Source organism: Xiphophorus maculatus, chromosome 12 (genome assembly GCF_002775205.1).
Source record: "Xiphophorus maculatus strain JP 163 A chromosome 12, X_maculatus-5.0-male, whole genome shotgun sequence".
NCBI lineage: Eukaryota > Metazoa > Chordata > Actinopteri > Cyprinodontiformes > Poeciliidae > Xiphophorus > Xiphophorus maculatus.
In genome coordinates this window covers 9067842-9092029 of record NC_036454.1, presented here as the reverse complement: position 1 = coordinate 9092029, position 24188 = coordinate 9067842, and the positions used below count along the sequence as shown (strand labels likewise).

General features: G+C 37.8%; 1 protein-coding gene across 1 annotated transcript in view; it reads left to right on the top strand.

The window, feature by feature from the left end:
* The first annotated feature begins 528 nt into the window (after positions 1-528).
* Positions 529-24188, top strand: part of LOC102217012 (transmembrane protein 132C-like) — a 224800-nt gene continuing 201140 nt past the window's right edge. The window contains exon 1 of the mRNA XM_005801012.3: positions 529-1390. Within this exon, the coding sequence (XP_005801069.3) occupies positions 1309-1390 (82 nt within the window). The 5' untranslated portion in view covers positions 529-1308. The remainder of the gene's footprint in view (positions 1391-24188) is intronic.

Genomic DNA, 24188 nt, shown 5'->3' with positions numbered 1-24188 from the left:
GGGCTGGTGGCGAAGTTGGTGTCTATCGATTACAGAGAGAACAGGTGTAGCGTGTGTCTTTGGATGAATAATGCAGAACTAAGCTGTGAGAGGATAAACAAGACGTGGACGCGCGCTCACGCTTATCTAAAAGTAGCTCCAACATAGGCACGTACAGTTTTCCCATAAGCTTTAATAATTAAGTTTTTCATTTCTCATCATAAAAAAATCAGTTTCATTTTCACACACTTTTTATAGCGAGTTACTTTTTTTTTGTTTTAGTTCAGTTTTTCTTTAAATTGTAGACAATGTATTTTGTCTATCACATCTGGGTGTGGTAATTCCATACAGATAAAGATAAGTAAATAACCTCAAGAAGGCAAAGAAATGATACAAAAAAATCCTACTAATATCCTTTACACTTGATTGGTTCTCTAAGTGCCAGTCATGTCCCAAACCCCACCCTCCTCCCGCAGCCTCCCCAGCCCCACAGCCGTCGCTAGAACCCCACCAACCCCTCAGCCTCCTCCTTCTCAAGCGGCTGCTGAAAGCGACAGAGCTCCTCTCTTCTCCCGTCCTCTCCTCACCTCGCTCCATCTCGCTGATAGTGTGCGCACATTCTCTCAAGTTGAGCCCAGAGACGCGTCACTCGCACAGCAAGCGGAGTGAAGCGGTCAATGGATAGACAGGAGGAAGAGAGAAAACAAGGAGAGAGGACGGAGCACTGTTTGGATTTTCTTGAAGACATTCGATTTCAAGTGTCAGAGTTTCGCCTTCACTTGTAGTTTCAAAATCGTCTCGGACGTGGACTTTTTAGAAATAAATATCTGGTTAGGGTTGGCTTTAAACTTTGCAGGAAAAAGTGCGATGAAGTCAGTGACAGCTTACCCAAGCTTTAACCGTCCCGTTTGGATACACGAAGCATAAGAGCGCACCGGTTGAGAAGCCCAGCGTTCGGAAAAAACTGCTTTGAGTCACTCGAATTTTTGTTCTTTGATTTTTTTTTTTGTTTTGCTTTTTTCCTTTGCAAGAGATGATTAAACGAGCGAACAGTATGCACAGGAAATGCCATTCGGGAATTTCTTATTTCCAACTACAAAAGGATTTATAGTTTTTCTCCCAAACCTCAGCAGCGTGCCGTTTGTTCGGTCAATCAGAAGTGGAGAGCGCAGTGCGGTCAGGATGAGAGCGTTTATGGCACCGACGCGACAGTGATCCGAAAGTTGGAACAAGACAGAAATAGTACGAGCTGAGAAAAGAAGAATATACGAGACTCCCCGTTTGTCCATTCTGCGAACATTCCCACTGGCCTTCACCCGTCAGGAAGGTATGGAGACGGTCGGGAGAGGGACAGGCGCGCGGGTGGGATGTTGCCTTTGGAAGACCGTTTTAATTCTCGTCCTGTGGAAAGGTAAGACTTGTTACTGGAAATACGTTCAAACTCTTTATTGTTTCTGTAACTACTTTGTTCTTGTGACGAATTTTGGCTTTAATTACGTTTTATCCCCACTCGAGGGGAGAAAAAGTCACAATTGTTAAGTTTGTGCGGCATTTCTTTCTGGTGTGGAGAGTCTGCCCTGACAAAAAGGAAGTTTTCAGCACGTAACGTAATCCATTTGTTCTGTTACAGAAAACATGTTTATAGAACATTTTCATCTTAGCAAAAATATAAAGACAAGACGTTAAAGTCTTTATCGAATAAATTATAAAATGAAATAATAATAATAATAATAATAATAATAATAATAATAATAATAATAATAATAATAAAAATAACTCAATTCACGCAACACATCATGTATTTTCTCGTGTGAGACAATAATGAGTAATTGACTGCCGAAGCATCAAATGACAGATGCCTTCTAACTGGTGCCATCTGAGACGCGCCAACTCCGGGGCTGACACGCTCCTGTGCCAGCTGAACGAGGAACCTATACTGTTGCCCAAATCCACCCATTTTTTCCCAGTTCGTAAGAATGAAAAGTACATTTTGACGCAAGTTATTGCAGGGTGTATTTTAAATGGTAGTGAGCGCTTTAAAGCGGAGGTCTGCGGTCCTTTTTACCTTTCTTCTAGGTGATTGGATGTGGATGATGAGAAGAATTAGACATAAAAGTGAACCCAAGTCGGGATAATTTGGCTTTGTAAATTTAATACACCTTTTCCTTTCATTTAAATCGGATCAACAGTTTAATGTTTCTTCCTTCATTGAGCTCAGGGACGAAAAGAAATCTCTTTGATCAAAGAAGCGGGACTAAAAATAAGTATCCTGGGATGTTTTAAATACCAGTCGGCTTGCACCACCACCCGCTGTAATAGGCGCAATAAATAGATAATAAAGTGTAAAGCGCGCTGGCTGATTTAAAGCTCTCTGAGTGGGTTCGCACGCCTCCGTTTTTAGTCCAAATGACAGTCCTTCGGCATCAGTATCATAATCCCGCGAGTGTTTTTTTTCTTCTTCTTCTTCCTTTGTGCGAGTGTTGGTGTGCGTGGCTTTAATCAGCTCGGATCAGTCACGGCCCACTGAGCAGTTAACAGAGGCTGCGTTGTGCGCTCCGGAGCGCGGTGGTCTCCGTGCACTCTGACAGCCAGTGAACGTCGCGCCTGAAAACAGCTGTGGCCGGCAGAAACACATCTGAGTAACCAAACGCTGAAATCGTCCAAACATTTTCTCTGCTTCTCCTCTCCCCCGGTGACCTTTCTGCTCTCTTGTGTTCTCCGCGTATGATGAAATACTTAAGTGTTCTTTCTGCGTGCAGGGACTGTCTGTACCTTTTTGTATCACTGTGAATACAGCTTTCTGACTGCTGTTTAGACGCTCCCTTGGTGGCAAGTAGGCCGGTTGCATTGCTCTTTTCTTGTTCTGCTTTGGTGTCTCTTTCTCACCCACATGCTCATGGAAAGTTCCCTTACATCTTGGCTCTGGTTAAACAGCTTTTATTGTTCACTGCAGCTTCACTGGTATAATGAATACCAAACACTGTTAAAGCTTCTCTCTGAAAGCAGTCAAATTCACTTTAAGTATAATTTGTTACATGCAGAATAACCGTTTGCATTGTTGTAAATCTTTATTGAATCGTAATAGAATCTTCCAGAAAAGCTTCAATTTTGACATCACAGAAGGCGCAAGGCAGAGTACTTGTTAGTTCAGAGTACTTGTTAGTTCAGAGTACTTGTTGGTGACTAAAAGTTTAAACATCAACAGAGATCTAGACTGAGATATAAAACCATGTCTGAAAGTTTCTTGGGGTTGATCAAACTGTCTAGCAAGGCCTGATTTTTAATCGCACATGTATCGATTAGTGGTTTCAAGGTTTATAAAAGTTCTGATTTTAAACTGTCAAAATGTTGCATCCAATTGTTTCCACGACTCAAAGTCCTTTCTATGAGATGCCAGAAAATATTCTAGAGTGTTCACAAACTGTAAGGGGCTTAGGATAATGCTGTGGTTTCCCCTCCCTCACCTGTTGCTGTGCACTGTCAGCCAGCTGGCTTACATGAAGGATAGTTATGTTTTCCATTTTTGCTGTTCATTTTTGGATAAACACATTACAATGTGAAATGTTTATATAAAATGTTGTGAGAATCTGAAACTGGCATGTGCCTACTTGTCTTCTTTTAGGTTAAATTTAGATAAGTCCTTTGTGCTGAAAATGTTAAATTTGCTACATATTTTTCAAGTTGCAGGTCAGTGCAAGAGTTAATGTTTTATTATAACCTTTAGTTATTTTTTCTTTAATCCAGATATCAAACGTTGAGTTGATTGAGGCAAATAGAGTCCTTTATTTTGAGAGATGACGAAAAACATGTATCACTCTAATTTTCAAAGTATTGAGTTCAATACTTGTTTAAATGCATATTAAGTAACTGCTAAAAGCGATTTTTAATTTTTTTTTATTGCCACAAATCACTGTGATGCAATACGCCAAACATATTTTATGACATTTGCAGATAAATCAATCGGATGCATAGAAAATTTTAAGCATATTGAAAGTTGAAGTTTTAAAGGTGGTCATTAGAATGAAAGTTTGGCTCAAGCACAAAGTTTAACCTGTTGGCAACTAAAATGCTCCTCAGATCTTCAGAAGCTTTGATCTGGGGCAATACTAATGCAAGATAGATTCTGACATCGCCTCAAATGTGCAAAAGTAGAATTATTATTATTTTTTTTGTAAAATCATGCAGTGAAAATCCATATTCATTACTCAAATGTGTTTTTGGTTAGAGTTTGCAAGTACATAATCATGTAATGTTTATAAAAAGAAAAATAAGCCACATTTCCCTGCTTTCCTTTTTCTCTTTCACAGCGTCCCTTTTTAATGTGGAGATGTGCCCACATTTAAGTGATTTGTAGGGCTGTCGTACTAATTTGTCAAATTTTGTAATAAACATCACATCATTGCAACAAAATTTATTGCGCTTTACAGTGTCTCCCAAGCTGATGGTATTTGTCACTCTCACAAACTTAAGTGGCATCCCTATTTCAATATAACTGTTTCATTCTATTTACATCATTCTGTTGTTTCATCATCTATGTCTTCTCCAGGATGTCATTGTGAGTTTTGTTCAAAAGCTAAGCTTCTACGATGTGCCTGTTGTGAAGCGAACAGTTTGGTGTTAAAGGACCTATATTATGTATTTTCCATAGTGGCATTTTATAGCAGAATCAAGTAACTATACCAACTTGAGTTGTTATAAAAATGCTGTGCATATCAAACAGCTTAAACAATTTTGACTTTGCAATTTGACACCTGGAAATTGAAGCTCCTACTATTTTCAACACTTCCTTTTCAGCATGTCATCACAAAAACACTACCTTATTATGCTGTTAACCATCTTTAGAAGTGTTGGACTGAAAAATATTTTTTATTGAAGCTCAGCAGACTCACAGATCCACCAGGAGTTTAGTTTGGAAGGAGCACGAAAAAGTTGCTCTGTAAGGCGCTCGGCTAGAGACTGAAGACCCAAGTTGGAATTTTGAGGAAATAGGCAGTGCAGTGTGGGAGCAAGAATTTGTCACCCCAGTTTGTGGCCATGGCAGAGTGTCGTATTTTTCAAACATGCATAAAAGAATCAAATCAACAATCCAGGTATGTTTTTGATGAGGGAGTAACATCGTAAAATGATATAAACCTCAAAATGGATCGATTTCACATATTTCCTCCTCCCCTTTAAGAATTGAGAAGATGAATAATTAAAGTATGGTCAAAACGAGTTGTATGATCTCAGTAGGAACAGAGCAGGAAATAACCTGTTTGCAGAATGGTAGCTCCATCCATACATCCTTTTTTCAATCAACAAGTTGGAGAAGTCTCCAACCACTTCAGGAACAAATACCAAACAAAGCCGCTTATTTTGTAAATGCCATTTCACATAACTTTAAGTAAATTCACCACTAAGCAGATATGTAATGGTATGAAATAGGATGGCAATGGGGTTTATGATTTAGCATGAATGTGACTGTAGGCCACATTTATGCAAAACCATTATATTGGTTGTATAATGTGTTCACCAGCTGTTGTGATTACTGTACCAGATTGGGTATAGCATCAAAATTTGCATCAGTGCCTTTTAACCTCACCAGAAATGTCAGTGTTGGCCATATTTATTTGCACTGGCAATGGGAAAGATGTGTGACTCACTGGGTGGCAGAGAAAGTAGCCACTGACACAGTTGTCCTGGGTTCAATACCCAATCTTGGACTATTTTCTGCATGTGTTCCCCTTTTCTCTCCTCCCTATTTTCTGTCTGCCGGCTACTACTTAATAAAGTCCAAAAAATATATTTAAAAAATATGTAAAGAATTCAAATAAATGGGAGAGTAATATCTTTACTGACCGAATTTAACAATTTATTTGAACTCTTTCTACATTGGTCTAGTTTTATGCTTTTGATAATTAACCTAAAGAAGATCCTAAGATGACCCTTTTTACTGTAGAAGTGAAGCCCTTCAGGTTTTCATTTAGATTAACCCGGTATTTCAAAGAGCTCACAAATTCAGTCTTACAAGTTTCCTAATGCCTTTGGAAGAAACACTGGCACACAAAATTACAGATCCTCCATCTCACTTAATGGCATTCCACCATATTTAACCTTTGCTTCACACCAGTCACCTGGAATATTTATTGCAGAAAAGCTCAATCTTACTTTTATCTGACTAAAGAACATTGCATTAGTTGAAGTCCCAGTAAAGTTTTGCATAATTTCATGTTTACGTTTGTGATGGTTTCACTTTTTTTTTTTTTTTTTTCTCCAAATAAATGGCTATATTTCAAGTTTACTGTTGTTGGTGACCCCCAGGATGCCACTTTTTGCTGTAGTTCTGCATCAGTGAGCTTTTGGCCTTTTTCTCCTTTCCATCTTTCTTTCTGTGCTTTGGTGGCAAGATAAATATGGGTCGTGTCCAGCTTAGCAGCCAGTGACTAAAACAAACACGCCAGCATCATGTCATACTCCGTACCCCAAGGAAAGTCACAGATTCCTAATTGGAAGTTGCTAGAAACTCAAATCAAACTAAAAAAGTAGGAAATAAATATTAAACAAATAAACAGTTACAGAGCTGCCAGAGAATAAATCTAAAAATATTTTTAATATGTTTTCCCTCTATGAAAAAATATATTGAGAGTAATTGTTCCACTTTTTCTACTGACTTTTTATGTATTTTACAGAGAGTTGGCAAAAAATGTATTCCATGGATATTTATCCACGTCGAATCTCCACAGGTCAAATTTGACCAAAACAAGTTTAAGCCTTCTGTGTTACAAAGTGAGGCTTCGATTGAATTCTTTAAATTGTGGTGTTTGCTTCAAGGGTTATTAATTATTTTCTGCTGTTTACATGGAATTGCTTTCTTTTCTTTGTGTCCTCCCAGCTATGTTAATATCTGTCAGTAACTCTTTATATAGTCATAATCTGGCACTGTTTAGGCCGTAGATCAGTAATGCCTCTTGTAATATGCTGCTGAATATTAACTATTCATTTTGTAAGAATAAATGATATGGCCTGCAGTTTTATTTACAAATTGTCCACAAGGGAGGGTTGAGTTGATATAGTTTTCAACAGTAAAACATTCCCTACTGTGTTTCTCAAACTCTTAAATACTGAAGCGATACTTGTTTGGGCCCAGGGCATTCCTCTTAAGAAAAGTCAAAGGAAAATACATATTTTTACTTGGCTGTTCGGGGACATTTAAAATACTTTTAGCAGGAGATCTCATCAGTCTCGGTCTCTAGTTTCATTAGCATGTGTGTTAGTGCTTAGATAATTTTAAAAAGACTACCCTTGTGTTTAGCAGTTCATTTCAGTGCTTTGCCCTTGTTGAAGTTGCTTTTCTTTACCTTCTGTGCAAATGTTCTGTTTAAACGTATTTACATCTTAAAAGAACTGCTTTCTTTCCTCTTGTGTACCTGGAAATACCATACAGCAGAGTTTGTATTGTATGAGTCAAGGTGGAAAAAAGCTCAATTTATGTTGTGTATGTGTCTGCTTGAGTGTGTTTCACACTACACTATTAACCTGTAGGAGAATGTCAGCTCACTGCAACATTACTCATGCGTTGCGGGGCATTAATAATTACTGATGTTAAATCAGTGATACTCACACAAATGGGGACACAATGGCAATCTTTTACTGTGGCCTTTCTATAAGTTGCTCTTTTTACCACTTTTATTGTGTCTCATTGTTGGTTTCATTCACTGACTGAGTCATTCATCCACACTTGTATACCTCATGCATGCAACCGCACACACGCACGCACACACACACACACACACACACACACACACGCACACACACATAGCTTACTGAAACAGATCCAAAGACAGGAGGGGGTTCTCTCCTCTGAAAAACAAGCAGTGAGGATTTCCAGTCTACATAAAAAACATTTTGTAGATGTTAAATATAAGCTTATACTTGAATATTTTTAATTTCTGAACCTTTTCATTGCCTGAATAGTGAGTTATGAAGCATGTGGATATAACTGGAGAATATCTCCTAATGGTAATTTTGTCCTTTCACACTTGAACGGTTTTGGTATTTTTGTACTCAATGAAAAGCTATCTCTCATGAGACATTTGATATTGACCACATGTAAATTGTTTTTTACTGTAATGGAGATGATTTGACGATTCTAGGTTTGAACTAATTACACCACTTATAGTCTTCTTTAAGTAATTGTGGTTATGAGGCTAATGCAAAATATCTAACCACATGAAGTTCCTGAGAATTCTTTGATCAGTTGTCTTGGAATCAGAATTTTTTAGCTTTGTATCATTCATATACATACCCAAAATGTTGCTTTGATTCGTTTATTTATGTTTAGAAATCCTAAAATCTTTCTCAGTGGAACTGCATGTTCGCTGCAGTTCCACTGAGCAGACATGTGGAACTGTCTGCAAGCTACAATGCTCTGAAGAACGGTGGTAAACAGCATCAATGGATGGCATAGAGAAACTTTGTAACGACATGCTGAACGGGGAGCATTGGAAAGTGTACGAAGTTCTTAAAGAGACGGACCCTAATTTCAAGGTATGAGATGCGTCTATAATGCAAAGTAAAATAAAATTCCTACATTTCCTTATTCTTGGTGTTGTATGAGGAGTTTGGTATGGTTTTTATCTCCAGTCGTCACTGGGGTAGAGGTGTGGTATCTTGTGAACAGCTCTGCAGTCTATCACAGCCCCAATATATGCCTCAAGGCATAGAAAAATTAAAGACTTAGACTGACTTTATTGTCATTTTGCATGCACAGGGTGTATACAGAACGAAATTTCGTTGCTTACGGCTCAGGACAATGTTTTGAGGTTCCAATGTTGTGAGGTTACTCCAGAATAAAATACAGTATAAAATATGAATATAAAATATAAAGTGCAGGGCTGACAGTAAAATGGAAGTTACTTAGCTATGTATATGTGCAAGGTATGAAGTGGAGACCAGTTTTTGAGTGCAGTCCAGTTAAGAGTTCAGCAGTCTGATGGCAAGTGGGAAAAAGCTGTTTCAGAACCTGGTCAAAAACGGGGGAAAACATACATATACTAAGATTGCAAGCAACAAATCAGTTCTTTCTTTCATCACTCAGAGGAGCAGGAAGTGACAGGAGTGAAGAGACTGTAGACTGTGATAGAAAGGAAGATTTTATCTTTCAGAGCGAGAGAACAAACTCTCTCTCCTCCTTCCATCAGTGAATCTCATCGACAAAATACTGTTTGTTGTAAAAATACAAACTTATCCGCAAGAACATGCTTAATCGTGAAGACTTTGTTTTCATAAAGATGTCAAGATTAGGGTAATGGCAAGGAGGCTTTCCAATCTCAATCAATACCACTATGGTAAAAAAGCTGGTTAGCAATTATAAGAGTTTGATGCCTGTCTCATTTCCTATCAAACAAACTTCTTGGTTGGCTGAACCAAATTTTAAATCTGCATATGCCAAAGACATGAATTGTTGCATAACTATAGAAACAATATTTAAAAGGTATATTCATGCTTTGTATGCATAAAAAGCACTTGTGCATACTTGGACCTTATTAGTTTAACAGCCTTCTGTTCTGTATTCTTTAAGGATTTGCTGCGATTATACTTGGTCAAAATAATAAATCTTTCTCTCTTTTTTTCATACAAAACCTTTTGGCAGCATTGGCGGGTCAGTTGGTGGAGCATGTGCACCATGTGCAGAGGGTGTACTCCACATTTTCTTGAGTTCGATTCTTGGTCTGGTACCATTTGTTGCATGTTCTCCCTCACCCCTGCTTTTCACCTTATTTCCTGACAATATACAGCTTAATAAAGGCCACTATTTTTCTAAAATGTTAAAAAAGGAAACATTTTGACTTTATTGCTTATTGGAGATAAGTTTTCAGTGCTTCCTCATTTAAATTTGTCTCAATTCCCAAAACTGTGATTATATTGCTGTATTGTAAAAAAATAAAAAACCACTCTACGCCATAATTTAAAACACATAAGAACCCCTACTACAACTAAAATGAAAAGGGGTACTAGAAATAATAACACACGTATATTCTTTCCTACACGAATCAAATCATCTACCACTGCTTATAGCAGCAAAGCTGAGAAGTCAGAAGCTAAAACAGGCAGTATGTATCTGCTGGTTTGGCCGCTTCCTCCGTGGGGCTGCGTAAAGCTGGAGAAGAGAGGCTTTGGATTCAGCCATATCTTCCTGCAGCCATGTCTTTGTGAAATACATAATGCTGCATTTGCAATATTCCCACTGAGTCCTTGTTAGCCCTACATTCTCATCCTCTTTGTATGTGCCAGGGATCTTAAATTTTCCATAACAATCAAGGGAAGAAATGGTTTTAAACTTCCATTTTGAAACTCTCCATTTTGGTCCTGCCCTACATCTGTGTAGCCTGTTGTCCAACTCAGCAGGGATTTCGAATCTTATCCCAGGGAGTAGTTTGGCTTTGGGGGACACAATCAGCTGCTTCTGTAACTGGAATACAGCAGTTGCAACAAATGCCTTCATCAATAAAAGACTCCTCCATTGTAATCATTGCACATTGGGTCAAATATTAAAAAGTCCAAGGGGGATGATCAAAAATATACAAAGCAGCAATAAACTTTGCTGCTTTTACATATCTTATACAAAAAGATATGTATAAGTGGAGCAACAGATGGCCACTACTTTGCCTCATTTTAATTAGTTGAGCGATTGGCCAGCCTCACTATAACAACAAAGCACAGATTTGAACATCTCTTATGTTTTTTCCACTACATTGTATTATGCTCTTCTCCACCAGCGATCTGAAATGATAAAATATGCCCAATGCTTTTCTCAGAATTGAGAAAAGCATTGGGCTTTAGCCCTGCTCAGGAGTCAAAGCATTTTATCCAGACTTGACCTCTTACATTTAAATCTGGTCATTATGGTTTCAGTGTAATATCTCATGAAATAGCTGACTCATAAGAGGTGTTTCAAAGTTTAATTTATAGAAATATGGAGTTGTGAGTAAAGTGAAAAAAGAGGAGGTGGATCTTTCACAGAGTTTCGGCTCCTGAAAGATCATCAACTTCACGCTCTCATTTGTCAAGTGGTGGTGATTTGACCCCCTGAAAAATTGGGGTTTCATATAATAGACCAACACAGAGTGGATCATAATTGTAAAGTTGAGGGAAAATGTTGCGTAGCTTTCAAAATTAACAAATGAAAATATTAAAAGAATGATTATTTTAAAATGTCTCAAGCTCAGACTATATGGAGAGTGTCTGCTATAGTTTCATCTAGATCAGGGGTGTCAAACTCCAGGCCTCAAGGGTCGATGTCCTGCAACTTTTGGATGTGCCTCTGCTGCACCATGAACAGAATAATTAGGTCATTAGCAAAGCTCTGGAGAACTTATCTACACAAGGAGGTAATTAAGCCATTTCATTCCAGTGTTTTGTACCTGTGGCATATCTAAAATCTGCAGGACAGCAGCTCTTGGAGACTGGAATTTGTCACCTGTGATCTAGATCTTTACTTTGACTGGACCAGAATATTGTTTGTTTTTTAGTTTTATTCCAATGTGACTTTGGTTGCTTCATTCCAAATATTTATAATTAAATTAATAAATATTCAGCAGGTTTTCTGCTTTGTTTTGTACCAACCATCTTCCCACTTAGTCTTCATGTGAGTTAAAGAATAAAACATTCCCAAATCATCGGTCTTCCCCTGTCATGTTTAACAATATTTTCTGGGTGATATGGATTGCTGGTTATCCACCACGCAGGGCTAAAAAGATCACATTTGGTTTTCTAAGACAAGAGCACTATATTTCAAATGATTTTGAAATGAATTCTACACCATCTACTGGTGTAGAATTCGTTCTACACCAGTAGATGAATTCTTGTTTTATTCTTTCTACAATGATTTTCTTCAGTCATAAAAGCCATACGTTTGGAGTGCACTCAATACAGATACACAGGTGACATTTTAGATCTTTATCTACTGAAAAGATTTATAAACTATTTTTCTACATTCCCACTTCTCAATTAAGAGCTGAAGTCTCAATCAAATAAACCAAAATTAGTGGTAGTCGTGATAGTTTAAGGAGTATCAATTGTTTAGTAAGTTTTTGACTGCTTTTGATTTTGTTTTGGCTGCAAAAATCCAGATTATCCAAATGGGTTAGTGTTAGAGAGCACAGTTACTGTATTATCCTGCACATTTTTAAAAGCGGACACCAAAGCGGTCATTTGCACATTTAAAACTGACAAAGTCTATATATAATATTAGTAATGAGTTAGGATCAGGACCAGATCTTAGTTTAGCAGAACTTTAAGAAGAAACTCTGGCCAATTGATGCATTTGTGCTTGATCTCTGCTCCACACATATTCAGCCCTGCACTTTTTGTCCTTATTAGCTTAGTCCAGTCTCATTTTTATGTTGTGCTATTTATAGAATTTGAGTTTCTGAAAGTCATTTTATGATACTGAGTAGTTGTGAATAGTTCAAAGATTCCTCTGCTCAAGCCTGTGTGTGTGTGCCAGTATGAGCTACATATCTGGGTATACTCTTTGACCATGAGACGACGTGGCTTTTAAAGCGCTGTCGAGAGGTTTAAGGGTCTTGCTAATGAGCAAGTCATTTTCCCTCAGATTAGCATGAATAGCCAGACTAATTTTCTGTGCACATGCCGGTGCGCGAGCACACTAGTGTGTATGTGTGTGAATGCCAGTGTGGATCTGAAAGCCATGTCTTGGAGTTTAAGGTTGAGCTAATCAGCAACACATTTCCCCCTGCATTAGTTTCACTTAGTTGATTAGCTGCACACTCCCAGTGAGTGTGTGTGTGTTTGTGAGAGAAAAAGGGAGGCAGGCTGATCATTATCATTATGACTCAGTGCCTCAGAGGAAAGCAACAATAGATTACCATTGGGGTTTCATTTTTCTTATTGAATTTTACAAGATTTGATTTATTCAAAATTATATGGTTAGTAAATTAATCTTCCCCATTTCTTGTTTGTTTAGAAGATGTATTTTAAAAATGTTACTTTTTGCTTGTTACTTTTTTTAGCTGGCATTGTGCATTTTATAACTAACATTATTAAAAACCATGTTTATAAATAACAAGTCAGTGAAGTAGTTCCACTTGTGCAGTACACCATAATCTAACAATAATGGTTTTGATTTTGTCTGCAAACTAAATTATTGCTATGATTATTATGTCGCTAGCACTTTATTTCAGTCATCTTCCAGTTCATCCAGCTCTGTAGTTCATTTCGTCTTATCTTTAAGATTACATGAGAAGCAGTTCTATATGTGTATTTGAAAATAACATAAACCCAGCCATCCGTGCTAATTATCAGTGTTTTTACAGAGTTTCCGATTAAAGACGCTGATCAAATGCAGCAACCTCAGTGGAAATCTTTAAAGGAAGCACAGACTTTTAGCATTTCAACAGACATTACACCTTGATGTTCTAAGATAAAAATTAAAGCAGCGATAACTGCCCTGATTGTTGGTCACTCACAAATTTTCAGTTTGAAAGGCATAGAGATGGTGCTGCTGTGGAGCATATGATATACAGTATATTTTTTCTCTTTCCCAACAAATCTTGTAGGTTTAAATTATTAAAGATCTGCACATTATTACAAACTTCTTCTGAGGTAAAAGTCGTTTAATCAGCTATCAGTGCCACTATTATGAATTTTATCTCTATGTAGCAGATTGTAAATTCTGAATTGTGATTTTTCTGTCTTTCTGCAGTCTGGAGTTTTAAGTTGGATTCATTTAAAATCCATTCTACCCACACCTTTCCACATAGTTTCTAGTGGCAGTTACATAATTAATCAAAACTGATATTGTATTTACAATTTTTAGCAGTAGTATCCCAATTAAATGTTTTCTTGACATTGTTGTGCTCTACTAGTAATTTGCTTATTTTTCATGCAGTTCTTTTTCTAAACCCAGTTTCTCATTCAGAGTTGGGAAAGTCTCGTCAAAAGGTGAGACATTTTTGGCACGGTAATAATTCCTGTCTGTGCAAACCTAGACACGTTTGTGTCATCAACACAAACTTTGTTTACTGTCAGTGATCAACCTAATGTGAATGATTTTTCACTTTGGAAGGGAAGCCACAAACACGGCACATATGAATAACAGCTACAGAAAAAACCTGAACTTTTGAGATGGGAACTTGGGAGGCAATGATGTTGCCTGCATTACCATCTTCCTCTGCTTGTTCTTTGGCTGACATGAACATAATGTGATTCATGTAACCAAGTTTTCACAAACCCATTTTTCCTCTTTTCTTTTCTAACACTCATCCTAACGTTATTGACTTTTTCACTTTATCATTTCGTCTTTTCTGCTGTTTTCTCGACATTTTCTCATTTCAAAGCCTCATTCATTTCCTGCACCTTTTCTACATTTGTTCTGCATCATTTTCGTATGTCCCTCACAGATGTTTTTTCCCATGTATTTTCTTTTTGTGTCTTTCTTCCTTCTCTTTCTATCTCTCCTTCTCTAAGCACCTCTTAACCAGCCCTTTGAGAGTGTGCGAGCTGCTCGGCCTAAATGATTTTCTATTACCGCCGCCTGTTAACAGGGCTCGATTTGATCAAGCTAATGAAATTGAAAACTTTCATCTAAGCCAAATTGATTTCAAACCTGAAACCACATGCGGACAGAGGGGAGAAAAAAAACAAAACAAGAAGCCAAAGAGCATTGAGTTGGTGGAGCATGACATGCACTTTACAATCACACAGACATCAGTTAGCCAGCCTATGTTTTAACTTTTGTTCTTGTGAAACAGAAAGATCCAAAGCTGTATTATTTGTTTGAGTGCAAGACTACTTGAAATCATTTAGCATGCAGAGAATATGGATGATTATGTGCAGCATAACTGGCAATTACTAAGGTGTGGGATCAAATATTTCCAAAAACCAGAGCTGTGTGTGACACCTGTAGGTAAAATATTGGCATATTATGAAAAAAGTTTAATGTTTTTTCTACTTCTTCTACTGGGTTGAACAGGGAGGCTGTTGATTAGTTTGGGGACTTTATTTAGTAACATTGTGGATTTTTACATTCCCTTCTTTTTTGCTAAATATGGTTCTGACATTCCTTTAATCCATGTGTTGTAGTATTTAGCATTATTCTAAACAAAACTGCAGAAATAGGAGAATAGCAAGCAACCCTGTTAGGTTTTCTTGCTTGATATTTAGCCTTTTCCCACTAATGTGTTAAATTAAACTTACTGGGAGTGCCTATGTGTTCTAAACCAAGGAACAGAACAGGCCCTTAAGTACTGAAATTTGACCAAGAAGTGCTGAGCTCATGGCATTAACAGTGATTTTTGCCTTCCAACAGAACACCGTGTCAAAAAGTAAAAGTGACTTTGGGATCAAAACCTTTACACTTTGGCTTCATGGCAACAAAACTACACAAATTTAGTCCTAATAAGAAACCATTTATACTTTGCAAAGCCTTGATGTATTTTTCAGTTTTTACAGACACCTATAGTATAGTTATCATTGATCTTCATACCATTGCTAAAATGCATGGTATGAAGAAAAAAACAAGGTTTTTTGTTTTCTCAATGTTTGGACCTTTGGACACAAGTGGAAGAGCATCTTTTAGTTTCTGATACTTTCAGAACACTCTAACATATATTTTTTCAGAAGCGACCAAATTTAAAGTCTATATCTTCTACTAAGCATATCTTGGTATTAGAATTTAATATTTGATTTAATATATGTTGTCATAAAAGATCCATCAAGCTATCGTTTACATAATTTGTTTTGCATTTTGTGTTTATTTTCAAATACTATTAACCAACTGAGTGCCTTAACAGCTGTTGCAACCACTATGATTCAACAGATGTTTTAGGTGTAATTTTTTTTTCTTCGCATAGCCAGGTGCTTTTAATTAGCTTATTATTCTTGTCTGGGTTCAGGGACTGCTTGACTCAGAAGTGCTGCAAACACTAAATGAACTGCAGAGTGAGGGAGTGCAAAGTAGAGAGAATGAAAAGAGAAGCATGGGGAAATGTTAAAAGGCCAGGCCTGGGCCATGATCTGTGCACTGTGGAGTAAAACGGGACAAAGGAATATAGAATAGGAGTTACACACATGGAGGTGGGAGAAGGAAAAAAAGGAGCTGTGGGAAATGAGACTTCAGGTAGCAGAGGCAGAGTAGGAGGGAAAATTGGACAGAGATGAGAGGAAGAGCGAAACAGAAAAATAAATTACAAATTTCAGAAGGAAAGAACACAAAGGAGGAAAAAGAACAAGGTAAACAGATCTGGCAAACAAAGGCTTGGGAGGAGACTAGTATTTGGAGAGGGGAAAAAAGCTGGGGCACCAACAAGAGATTTCGCATTTCATTCTGGGTTGCTCTCAGGCTGTAGCCTGGCATTACAGCTGAGATTTTGACTGTTTACAAACCTCCAAGTGGCATCAGGATCTCATCTACATAATGTTTAACATGCTCAGCTTGGCTGCACTCTGCCCGTCAAAGAGAGACAGTGTAAGGATTTTGGGCATCGGTCCCTGAGGCCTGCTAAGAGGTCAGCTAGAGATAGGGAAAGAGAGGTTGTAGTGGCAAGATTCAACAGAGCAATTGATTTAAAGACCTGCTTAAATCACACTGACCTTTGTTTAAATTTTACTTAGTAGAATCGTTTAATTTTCTCTGTTTTTTACCGTTTGCAATTAAGAACAGCTAAATTTTTCTTCCATTTTTATTATTAAATAAAACAATAGGAGAATATCTGTATTTTATGACTTACAAGCCAGTCTGTGTTTCATGGAAGAGGCAAAATATGACAGTTGTACATCATGCTTTTTGATGTAGTTCAAAAACATGAAAATGACTGAGAAGAAGGGTAACATCACATATAAATTTTTATAATTGCATATTTTCTTGTGCATCATAATGATGACATTTCTATTAGAGTTTATTCTGTAATAAAACTGTCAGTTTACAAGAAAAACAGCTATGCACTGAATTTTGTAGGAACATTACTTTGGGTTGGTAATGCAGGATAGGTGAAAGGTTAAACTGATAAATTGATTGATGGAACTGAAAACTGGCACAAAAAGCTAAATCTTTACATGAATGTTGAAGTGTGCATTCACACCGACCCTGTTTAGTCTTCCTTAATCGAACTCTAATTTGTTTGCCTAGATAGTCTGGTTCGTTTGGGGAGGTGTGAATGTGTAATCAATGATGCGAGCCAAAAAGCAAACTCTGATCTCTGGTCGGTTGACGTGAACTCTGGTGCGGTTTAGATGCATATGTGAATGCTAAGCAGACTGAAGACTGGTCCAAAAGCAGGAAGTGGATTACAGCGCAAGGCACTCTGGGTAAATACAACCAAAACAAATGTACATGTCTAACTGACGGGAGAAATAGCTTGTGGTCTTTTATCAAAGACAGAAGAAAAATCCTACAAATGCTAAAAACTGAGACTAGATTTTGGTTTACGTTTTGTGAAAAAGGAAGTTGCACTCAGTGTCTTGATTTCTTTCAGTGGTTCACGGTGCAGCGCCCCCACAGGCGAGGGGGTAAATGTGTTGCTCAAAGGGTTTGTTTCACTTGACACATTTCCTCACCAACAGAAAATGTGTTCTAGACACATTGTAGATGATGTGTCTACTGTTAAGGTAGACATGTAAGTCTACCAAACTATTATGTGTGGAAAAAAAACCTACAGCAGCTGAGATAACATTGTTGGCCCAAAATATCCTACATTACAAAAGTTATTCAACAGAGATTTGCTCTTAGTATTGCTGCTAAATATAAAGCGATGGCGTATTTGACTAAAATCAAGCTTATTTTATAAACTTGAATTCCTTTTTTTCTGGATTTCCTCCAATAATTTTTCAGCTTGCAGCAATGAATAGACACTGTGTGTGGTACTGCAGCCCTGCAGTCTTCAATGGCCAAGGCCTTGGTGACCTTCTGAAAGCATCTGTGTGTGTGTTATGCGATTGTGTTTGGTAGGAAGTTTCATCTCCTTGTTTGTGTGTGAGATGTATTTTCCTACAAAACCTATGTGTGTGCCTCTCTCTCTCTGCATTTATGTGTCTTCTTTAAACCAACATTGCTGCAGTGGGAGCCTTTTCAGGACTTTCAGGCTCCACTGTTTGCTGAAGAGGGAGGAAGCGATTAGCTGCCCGTTAACAAACCTCTTAACGAACCCCACTAATGAAACCTGAGGGCAGCTCTGGGATGGCCTCGGTATACTGCCGTAATTAGACTGGCAAATAAGAGCTCGTTATGCAAAGGAGTTAAAGTTAATCTGCATATTTTTACCTGAGACACTAGCGTAACACTGACAAATGTTTACCCAAAGGCACTGAAGAGGAAAAGAGGAATTAGAGATGCACAGAAACAAGAGAGAAAGAAGGAGGACAAAAAGTAATGATCGGTTGTGTTCAACAGCAAGAAGTTAAGCAAGGTCAGTTTTCAGTGCTGAATGATTTGGGAGTAGTGATTGAGATTAAACCAGAAGATATTTAGATGAAACGATCAAAGCTGCAATAAATACATGTAGGAAAGAATAATGATTCTTTTAGGATCTGCCAATATAAACTATTAATTTGATCAACCCATAGACTCATTTTCATTCAAATGCCTTTTATTTTAGTGTCTGTACAACAAACATCCACAAATGAAGATTGGCATGATAAGGTATGAAATATACAGTAGGTATTTAACTCCACCTTAAAGCCCTTAGTTATACACGTACTGTAGATAATTATCCATTTTCCATGCCGAGTTCTTGATGTATGAGGTTAAAGAAGAGTCAGTGAGTTGAATTCATGAATTCCATTTATTAATACCAAAATACAGCTGGTCCATTCTGACATGCTACCTTTAAGAGCTAACAGACAAAATGGCAACCCAGAAGAGTTTGTGATCTCCTTTGTTGGACACTATCAAAGCTACGCCTCAAAGAGGGCGTTCCCTTCCTTAGCATGTCATTTCCTCTACCCATAGCTCTCATTTGCATTTCCTAACATGCCATTTCCTTTAGGTTTAGTTTAGCAACTAGCTAACGGAGATAGAAGGAAAATACAGAATTATTCTCAACAGTACAAAAAACCCTCAATAAAAATGTTATGTTGATGTTATAACTTTGTCTAACTTTTACATTTTGTTAATTATTGAGATTATGTGGGAACAGAGTTCATCAAAAGTTATTTTAAACCAGTAAATGTATTTGAAATAAAACATTCTGCTTTATATATAGTTTTTGGAGGTTATAAAAAACAAAAAACAAAAGTTCTTACTGCCAACATATGATTATCTCCTGGATGATGTCTCTTCAGCTGATTGTGATGCATTGCACTTAATTTGCTGCAGTTCACAACAAAACCTTGCTCGGGTTTGTTTGAGAACAAAACAGGTTCTGTTTTAGATGGCTGCATTTGGACCATTCAAGATAAATAATTGAAGTTGTTCAGTTGAACAATTGGTAAGAGAGTCCACACAAATTGTTAGTGTGGTTATTCACTAGGTTAGACTGAAACTAACAGTGCGGTTGTCATCCTGTCCTGTGCTCGCATGACCTACGCGGTGTTGTGACGTGTGCAAGTTTGTTTTTTTTAGGGTAAAGTGTGTATTGGGCTGGCAGCTGAGCTCTGGGGTTGATGGGTTTGACCTCTGCTTGACGGTGGGGTTTCTGATGGATCACCTGCTGCTGCCAGCCCACACCCTGACTGCTGCAGATATCGATACTGTATGTAATGTTTTGTGAGAGCTGCCATCTGCTTGTGTGAGGTAAAGTTTCCTGAGTTTGAATCACCTGACAGTGTTTGTGTTTCTGCACTAACAATTGGAGTGTTGGCTGGTGTTTTGCAAAGCCCCTCAGACTATTCTCATAGGTAGAAGAATAAAGATCTTTTTTAAGGGCCATGGTTGCACGATAGCTGTGTGTACAAGTCCACAATTGCAAGTTGTTGAGTGTCGGTTTTTGTGTGCATTTGCTTCATTAGTGCAGTGGTTCAGAAGCGATTAGTTATCGTCATGTTGCTCAGCCTGCTGAGTTGTGGCACAGTCAGCAGCCATCTTTAGTCCACACTCCCGAACAAATAAATGCACACACACACTGTGAGCTACAGGAGCTGTGGAAGTTATTACAAATCCCCCGTGCCTTGCACACACACCCACCCACCTTTGTGCCTTTTCTTAAACTTTTTATTCTCAAACGCAAAAATTGTGGAATGAACACACCACCTGCTGCAAATACAACTATGCTCTTTCTCCAGTCAGACGTTCTCACACACATTCACACAAACTGGCTGTCTCTGTTTCTCCTCTACCCCTGACTTTGTCCCGGTGACCTTGGGCAAACGCTGCCAGTGGCTGCTGCTGAGATTTCTGCGTAGGGGGTTTGAGGGCGGATGAAAAAACGCTTGGCTGGGCATCACACAACTTTCATCCCTCTATCCATCCATTCGTCCGGCTGATGAATGGGAGAAAAGTTTTCCCCTCTGTTGACAGATGGCTGTGGAGTTTTCATGAGTTCATTTATAATGAAGCGCTTCCTTAGAATTCCAGCCTCATCAACAATATAAATTATTTTCAAATTGTGTGTAAATGTGGTTTTCAGTGATGACTGATGACAAACAAAGCTGTTGTCAGACTTCCAATTTTTAGCTTATGCCAGCTGAGTTACTGTTGTACTTTTAGCTGTGTCAGGAAGAACAATGAAACACCGTCTCTCTCTGTTGTGCTTTTTGATAACGAAAACAGTCTGAATTTGTCATCTCTGCATGCAAGTTTGAAGACTGGGGAGTAATAAAGTAGCGATTGAAATCTGAAAATGTTCCAGTCTACATGTAAAATATCCAAAGTCACAGTCGAGATATTTATATCCATTAAGAAGTACATATGGCATTTCAGTCCACCAATTTACATTTTGTCACATTTGGTGAAGTAGAAAGAAGGGCGCCTAGTTTTTCTTTTCATTTATTATTTTAAAAAATCAGAATATGTGGAATGCAATTTTTTGTGACCATACATAAAATCCTGTGGGATTGTATAATGCATGGTTTCTTAATCCTGGTCCCTAGGGACCACTCCCCTGCATATTTCAGACGTCTTTAGTCCAGCATATCTGATTCAAATGATAGCATTAGCTCTTGCACGCCATCAAGTGCTGCAGAAGCCTGTTAATCACCCATTTATTCAGGCCAGGTGTGTGACAGAAGGAAAACACCTTAAACATGCAGAGCAGTAGTCTCTGAGGAGAAGGATTGAGAAACACTGGTGATGGAATAATCTAGTTTCACTTTAAAATCAGTCTTCAGAGGTTTGTTGGAGAACATTAGTGAAAAATAAAAGAATCATGGAGACCAGAGAACACAGCAGGCAGGAGGTAGCGACAGAGAATGTTAAAGCAGAGCTACGACATAAAACAATATCCCAAACTTTGAAGGTCTTGCAGAGTACTGTTCAGTATTATACAACTGCACATCTACTGAGATGTGGCCACCCATTTAAACAGGCTGGTCAAACATAGCATTAATCAGAGAATCTGTTAACCTTTGAGGCCTGCAGAGATCCACAGCTCAGGGGGAATGATATTTTGAAAGAAAAATATTTAGCTGTGTAATTTACAAATCTGGCCTTTAAGAAAAGGTGATAAGAAGGCAATTGTTGAAGAAAAGTGATTAAAAATATAAACCGTGCACATCAGGCTGAAAACACAAATGTTAGCCTACTGATATGAAGACTATAGGGAGGCTCGCAGTACAAATGGTTGCTTTTTTTTTTTTTTAGATTTCTATTTCCAACATGAAAACATGTGAAAAAGTTTAATAATTATACAAAATACCTCTGACAGTCACCATAAACAATTTAATAATCCTGAACACTATGTGCTAGTACCCATGCCAGAAGTCATATAGTGTATGTCTAAACATTTGGTTTCTTGGGAAAATGTCCGTTTTTGATAGTGTTTTGCTACTCACTTTCAGTTTCAAACCAAGTGAGGGGTTTGAAGTGATGTGGTTTCAGTGACTAAGTTACCTGAAAAAATGGGCAGAATGATTATCAAACCTAAAACCAAACAAAAGAAAAATGCAACACTGTAGAATCTCATACAGGAAGAACAGCATTAAAAAGACTAAAGCAGTGTGACTTCTGAGAAAGGAAAGCTAGAAAAAAACCTGGAAGACCATTCGCCAGTGTCCTATGAAGTTACCACAGCAACCAATCCAGATAGGTTGGTGATGCATGAACACACAAATATGATTTGATCATTTGAAAATAACAGTGTGGACAGTCTGTCTTAGAGATTGGATTTGTGAATCAAATCAGATTTACCCAGCGTCTGAATGTCGCTTAAGAATGAATCTTTTCTATCACTTCCACCGAGTACATATAATTTATGTCAAGGGAATTTATTACTTCTATCATGTTGTGGATTGTCTGTGTGGTCTAACCTAAGAGAGCCTCATCTAAATCTCTCAACATCATCATTGGTCTTATTTTTAAGATACAGATATTAAGAAAAATACTGTAAGTCAGTCTTTTTTATCAAACTTTTTCACATAAAATAGCCGGTGCTCACTGAAAGAGAGAATCTTAGTGATGTTTTATCATGGATGCAATTTATTGATGTAACGGCATAATGCTACATATGCATCAGGCCAACTCAAACTGATTTGCTGTCAGTGTGTCTGCCAGTATCAGTCTTAGAGTCATTGTCTCATTGGCCACACATCTGCTGGCTGCCATTTTGAAGAACAGCTGACATTTGCCTTCTCTCTCCATCAGATACATTACTGGGCATGGGCCTCTGACATTTCTGACAATGTGTGTCTCCCTCCGTGTGTATGCATGTGTACGTGCGTGATGAGTTACTTGGGCATGCCCCACTGACATTTTATTGGATGCTAATGGCATTCATCTATGTGGCAGCTGGAGGGGAGGCGGGCGCGGCTGTCTGGGCAGAAATGGCGCCTGTCCCTCACCTGTTGGAGTGTGTGCGTTTATTGCCCAGGAAGGGGAGGTAACGGTGACACATAAGCACAGTGGAGGGAGTCACAATTGCGTTTGTTGATGATATGTGTTTTGGCAGGGAAGTGTCTGCTCCTACCTTCGCAGATGTTCTTTGGGTGTGTTGTGTGTCTGAGTGGGCCGTCAGTGGTCCACCATCCCTGCATGTGTGGGTGTTTTTGTGTGTGTGGGTGGGTAGGTATGTGCATCTGGAGGGCAAAGAGATAAAGGCGCCTGCTTTTTTCTGATAAGGACTCCCACCTCTACCTCTCTATCACTCTACTGTTCTACCTCTCCCCTCTCCATCCGTCTACAATTTCTACTCTGTTGCAACAACACCATCTCACTTTTTCTTTGTGTACCCTTTTCAAACAATTCCTCCTGCCTGTCTTCTTTTATTCAGCCCTTTTGGTATTGTTGTCCTGGAGAAAATAAAGATACATTCGCCTAAGGCCAGTTTGAACACTGGAGCCTATCTAAGCAAGTTATGGGGTAGAAAACTTAAGTAAATTGACCAATAAATGGATTGATTTCATAATCATCTGATTAAAACAATGAAGCATCCTGAAATACACAATGTAAGCACAATATTTTTGTCTGTTTTAACCTTTATAAAATGTATATTTGCTTTAGTCTCCACGTTCCCCTACATCTTTAAAATGATGAAAAATATTATCACCTTATAATTGTATGTCAATAACAGAATACCAATTTGTTGAGATGCTTTTATGACGGTTTCAAACAAAAACAAACGGCATTTGGTTTTCATTGTCATAAGGTCCAGAATATCAATTTTAGTATTTTAATATGTAAATCATCTATTCTTTGCCAGGTGGTAAAATTATTTAAATCTAATCTCAACAGATTCTACCAGGTAAAAAATTATTAAAGAAATGTGTAGCTAAAATTAAAAAATAAGTTCTTTTTACATTAAGTACAACCATAAATACTTATAAGATATCTAAAAGGCTAGAACCTAAAGGAGTAGACTTTGCTTTTAAAAGTCTATAAATATTGCATGAATAAAATTGCATTTGTGTTTTCTATGGAAAATTCCTAGTGAATATTTTAATATAATGAACTTCACCTGATTTAAGGAATTGACTACTTGATTCTAAATTGTATTTTCTGGATGATTTTGTGTGTAATAATTACTTGTTTTGGTAATCCTGCTTTCCATTTAGAATATACCTGTAGGTATGTCCCAATAAAAAAAAAAGTAAAATGAAAAATTCACCATCCAAGAGTCTCTTTA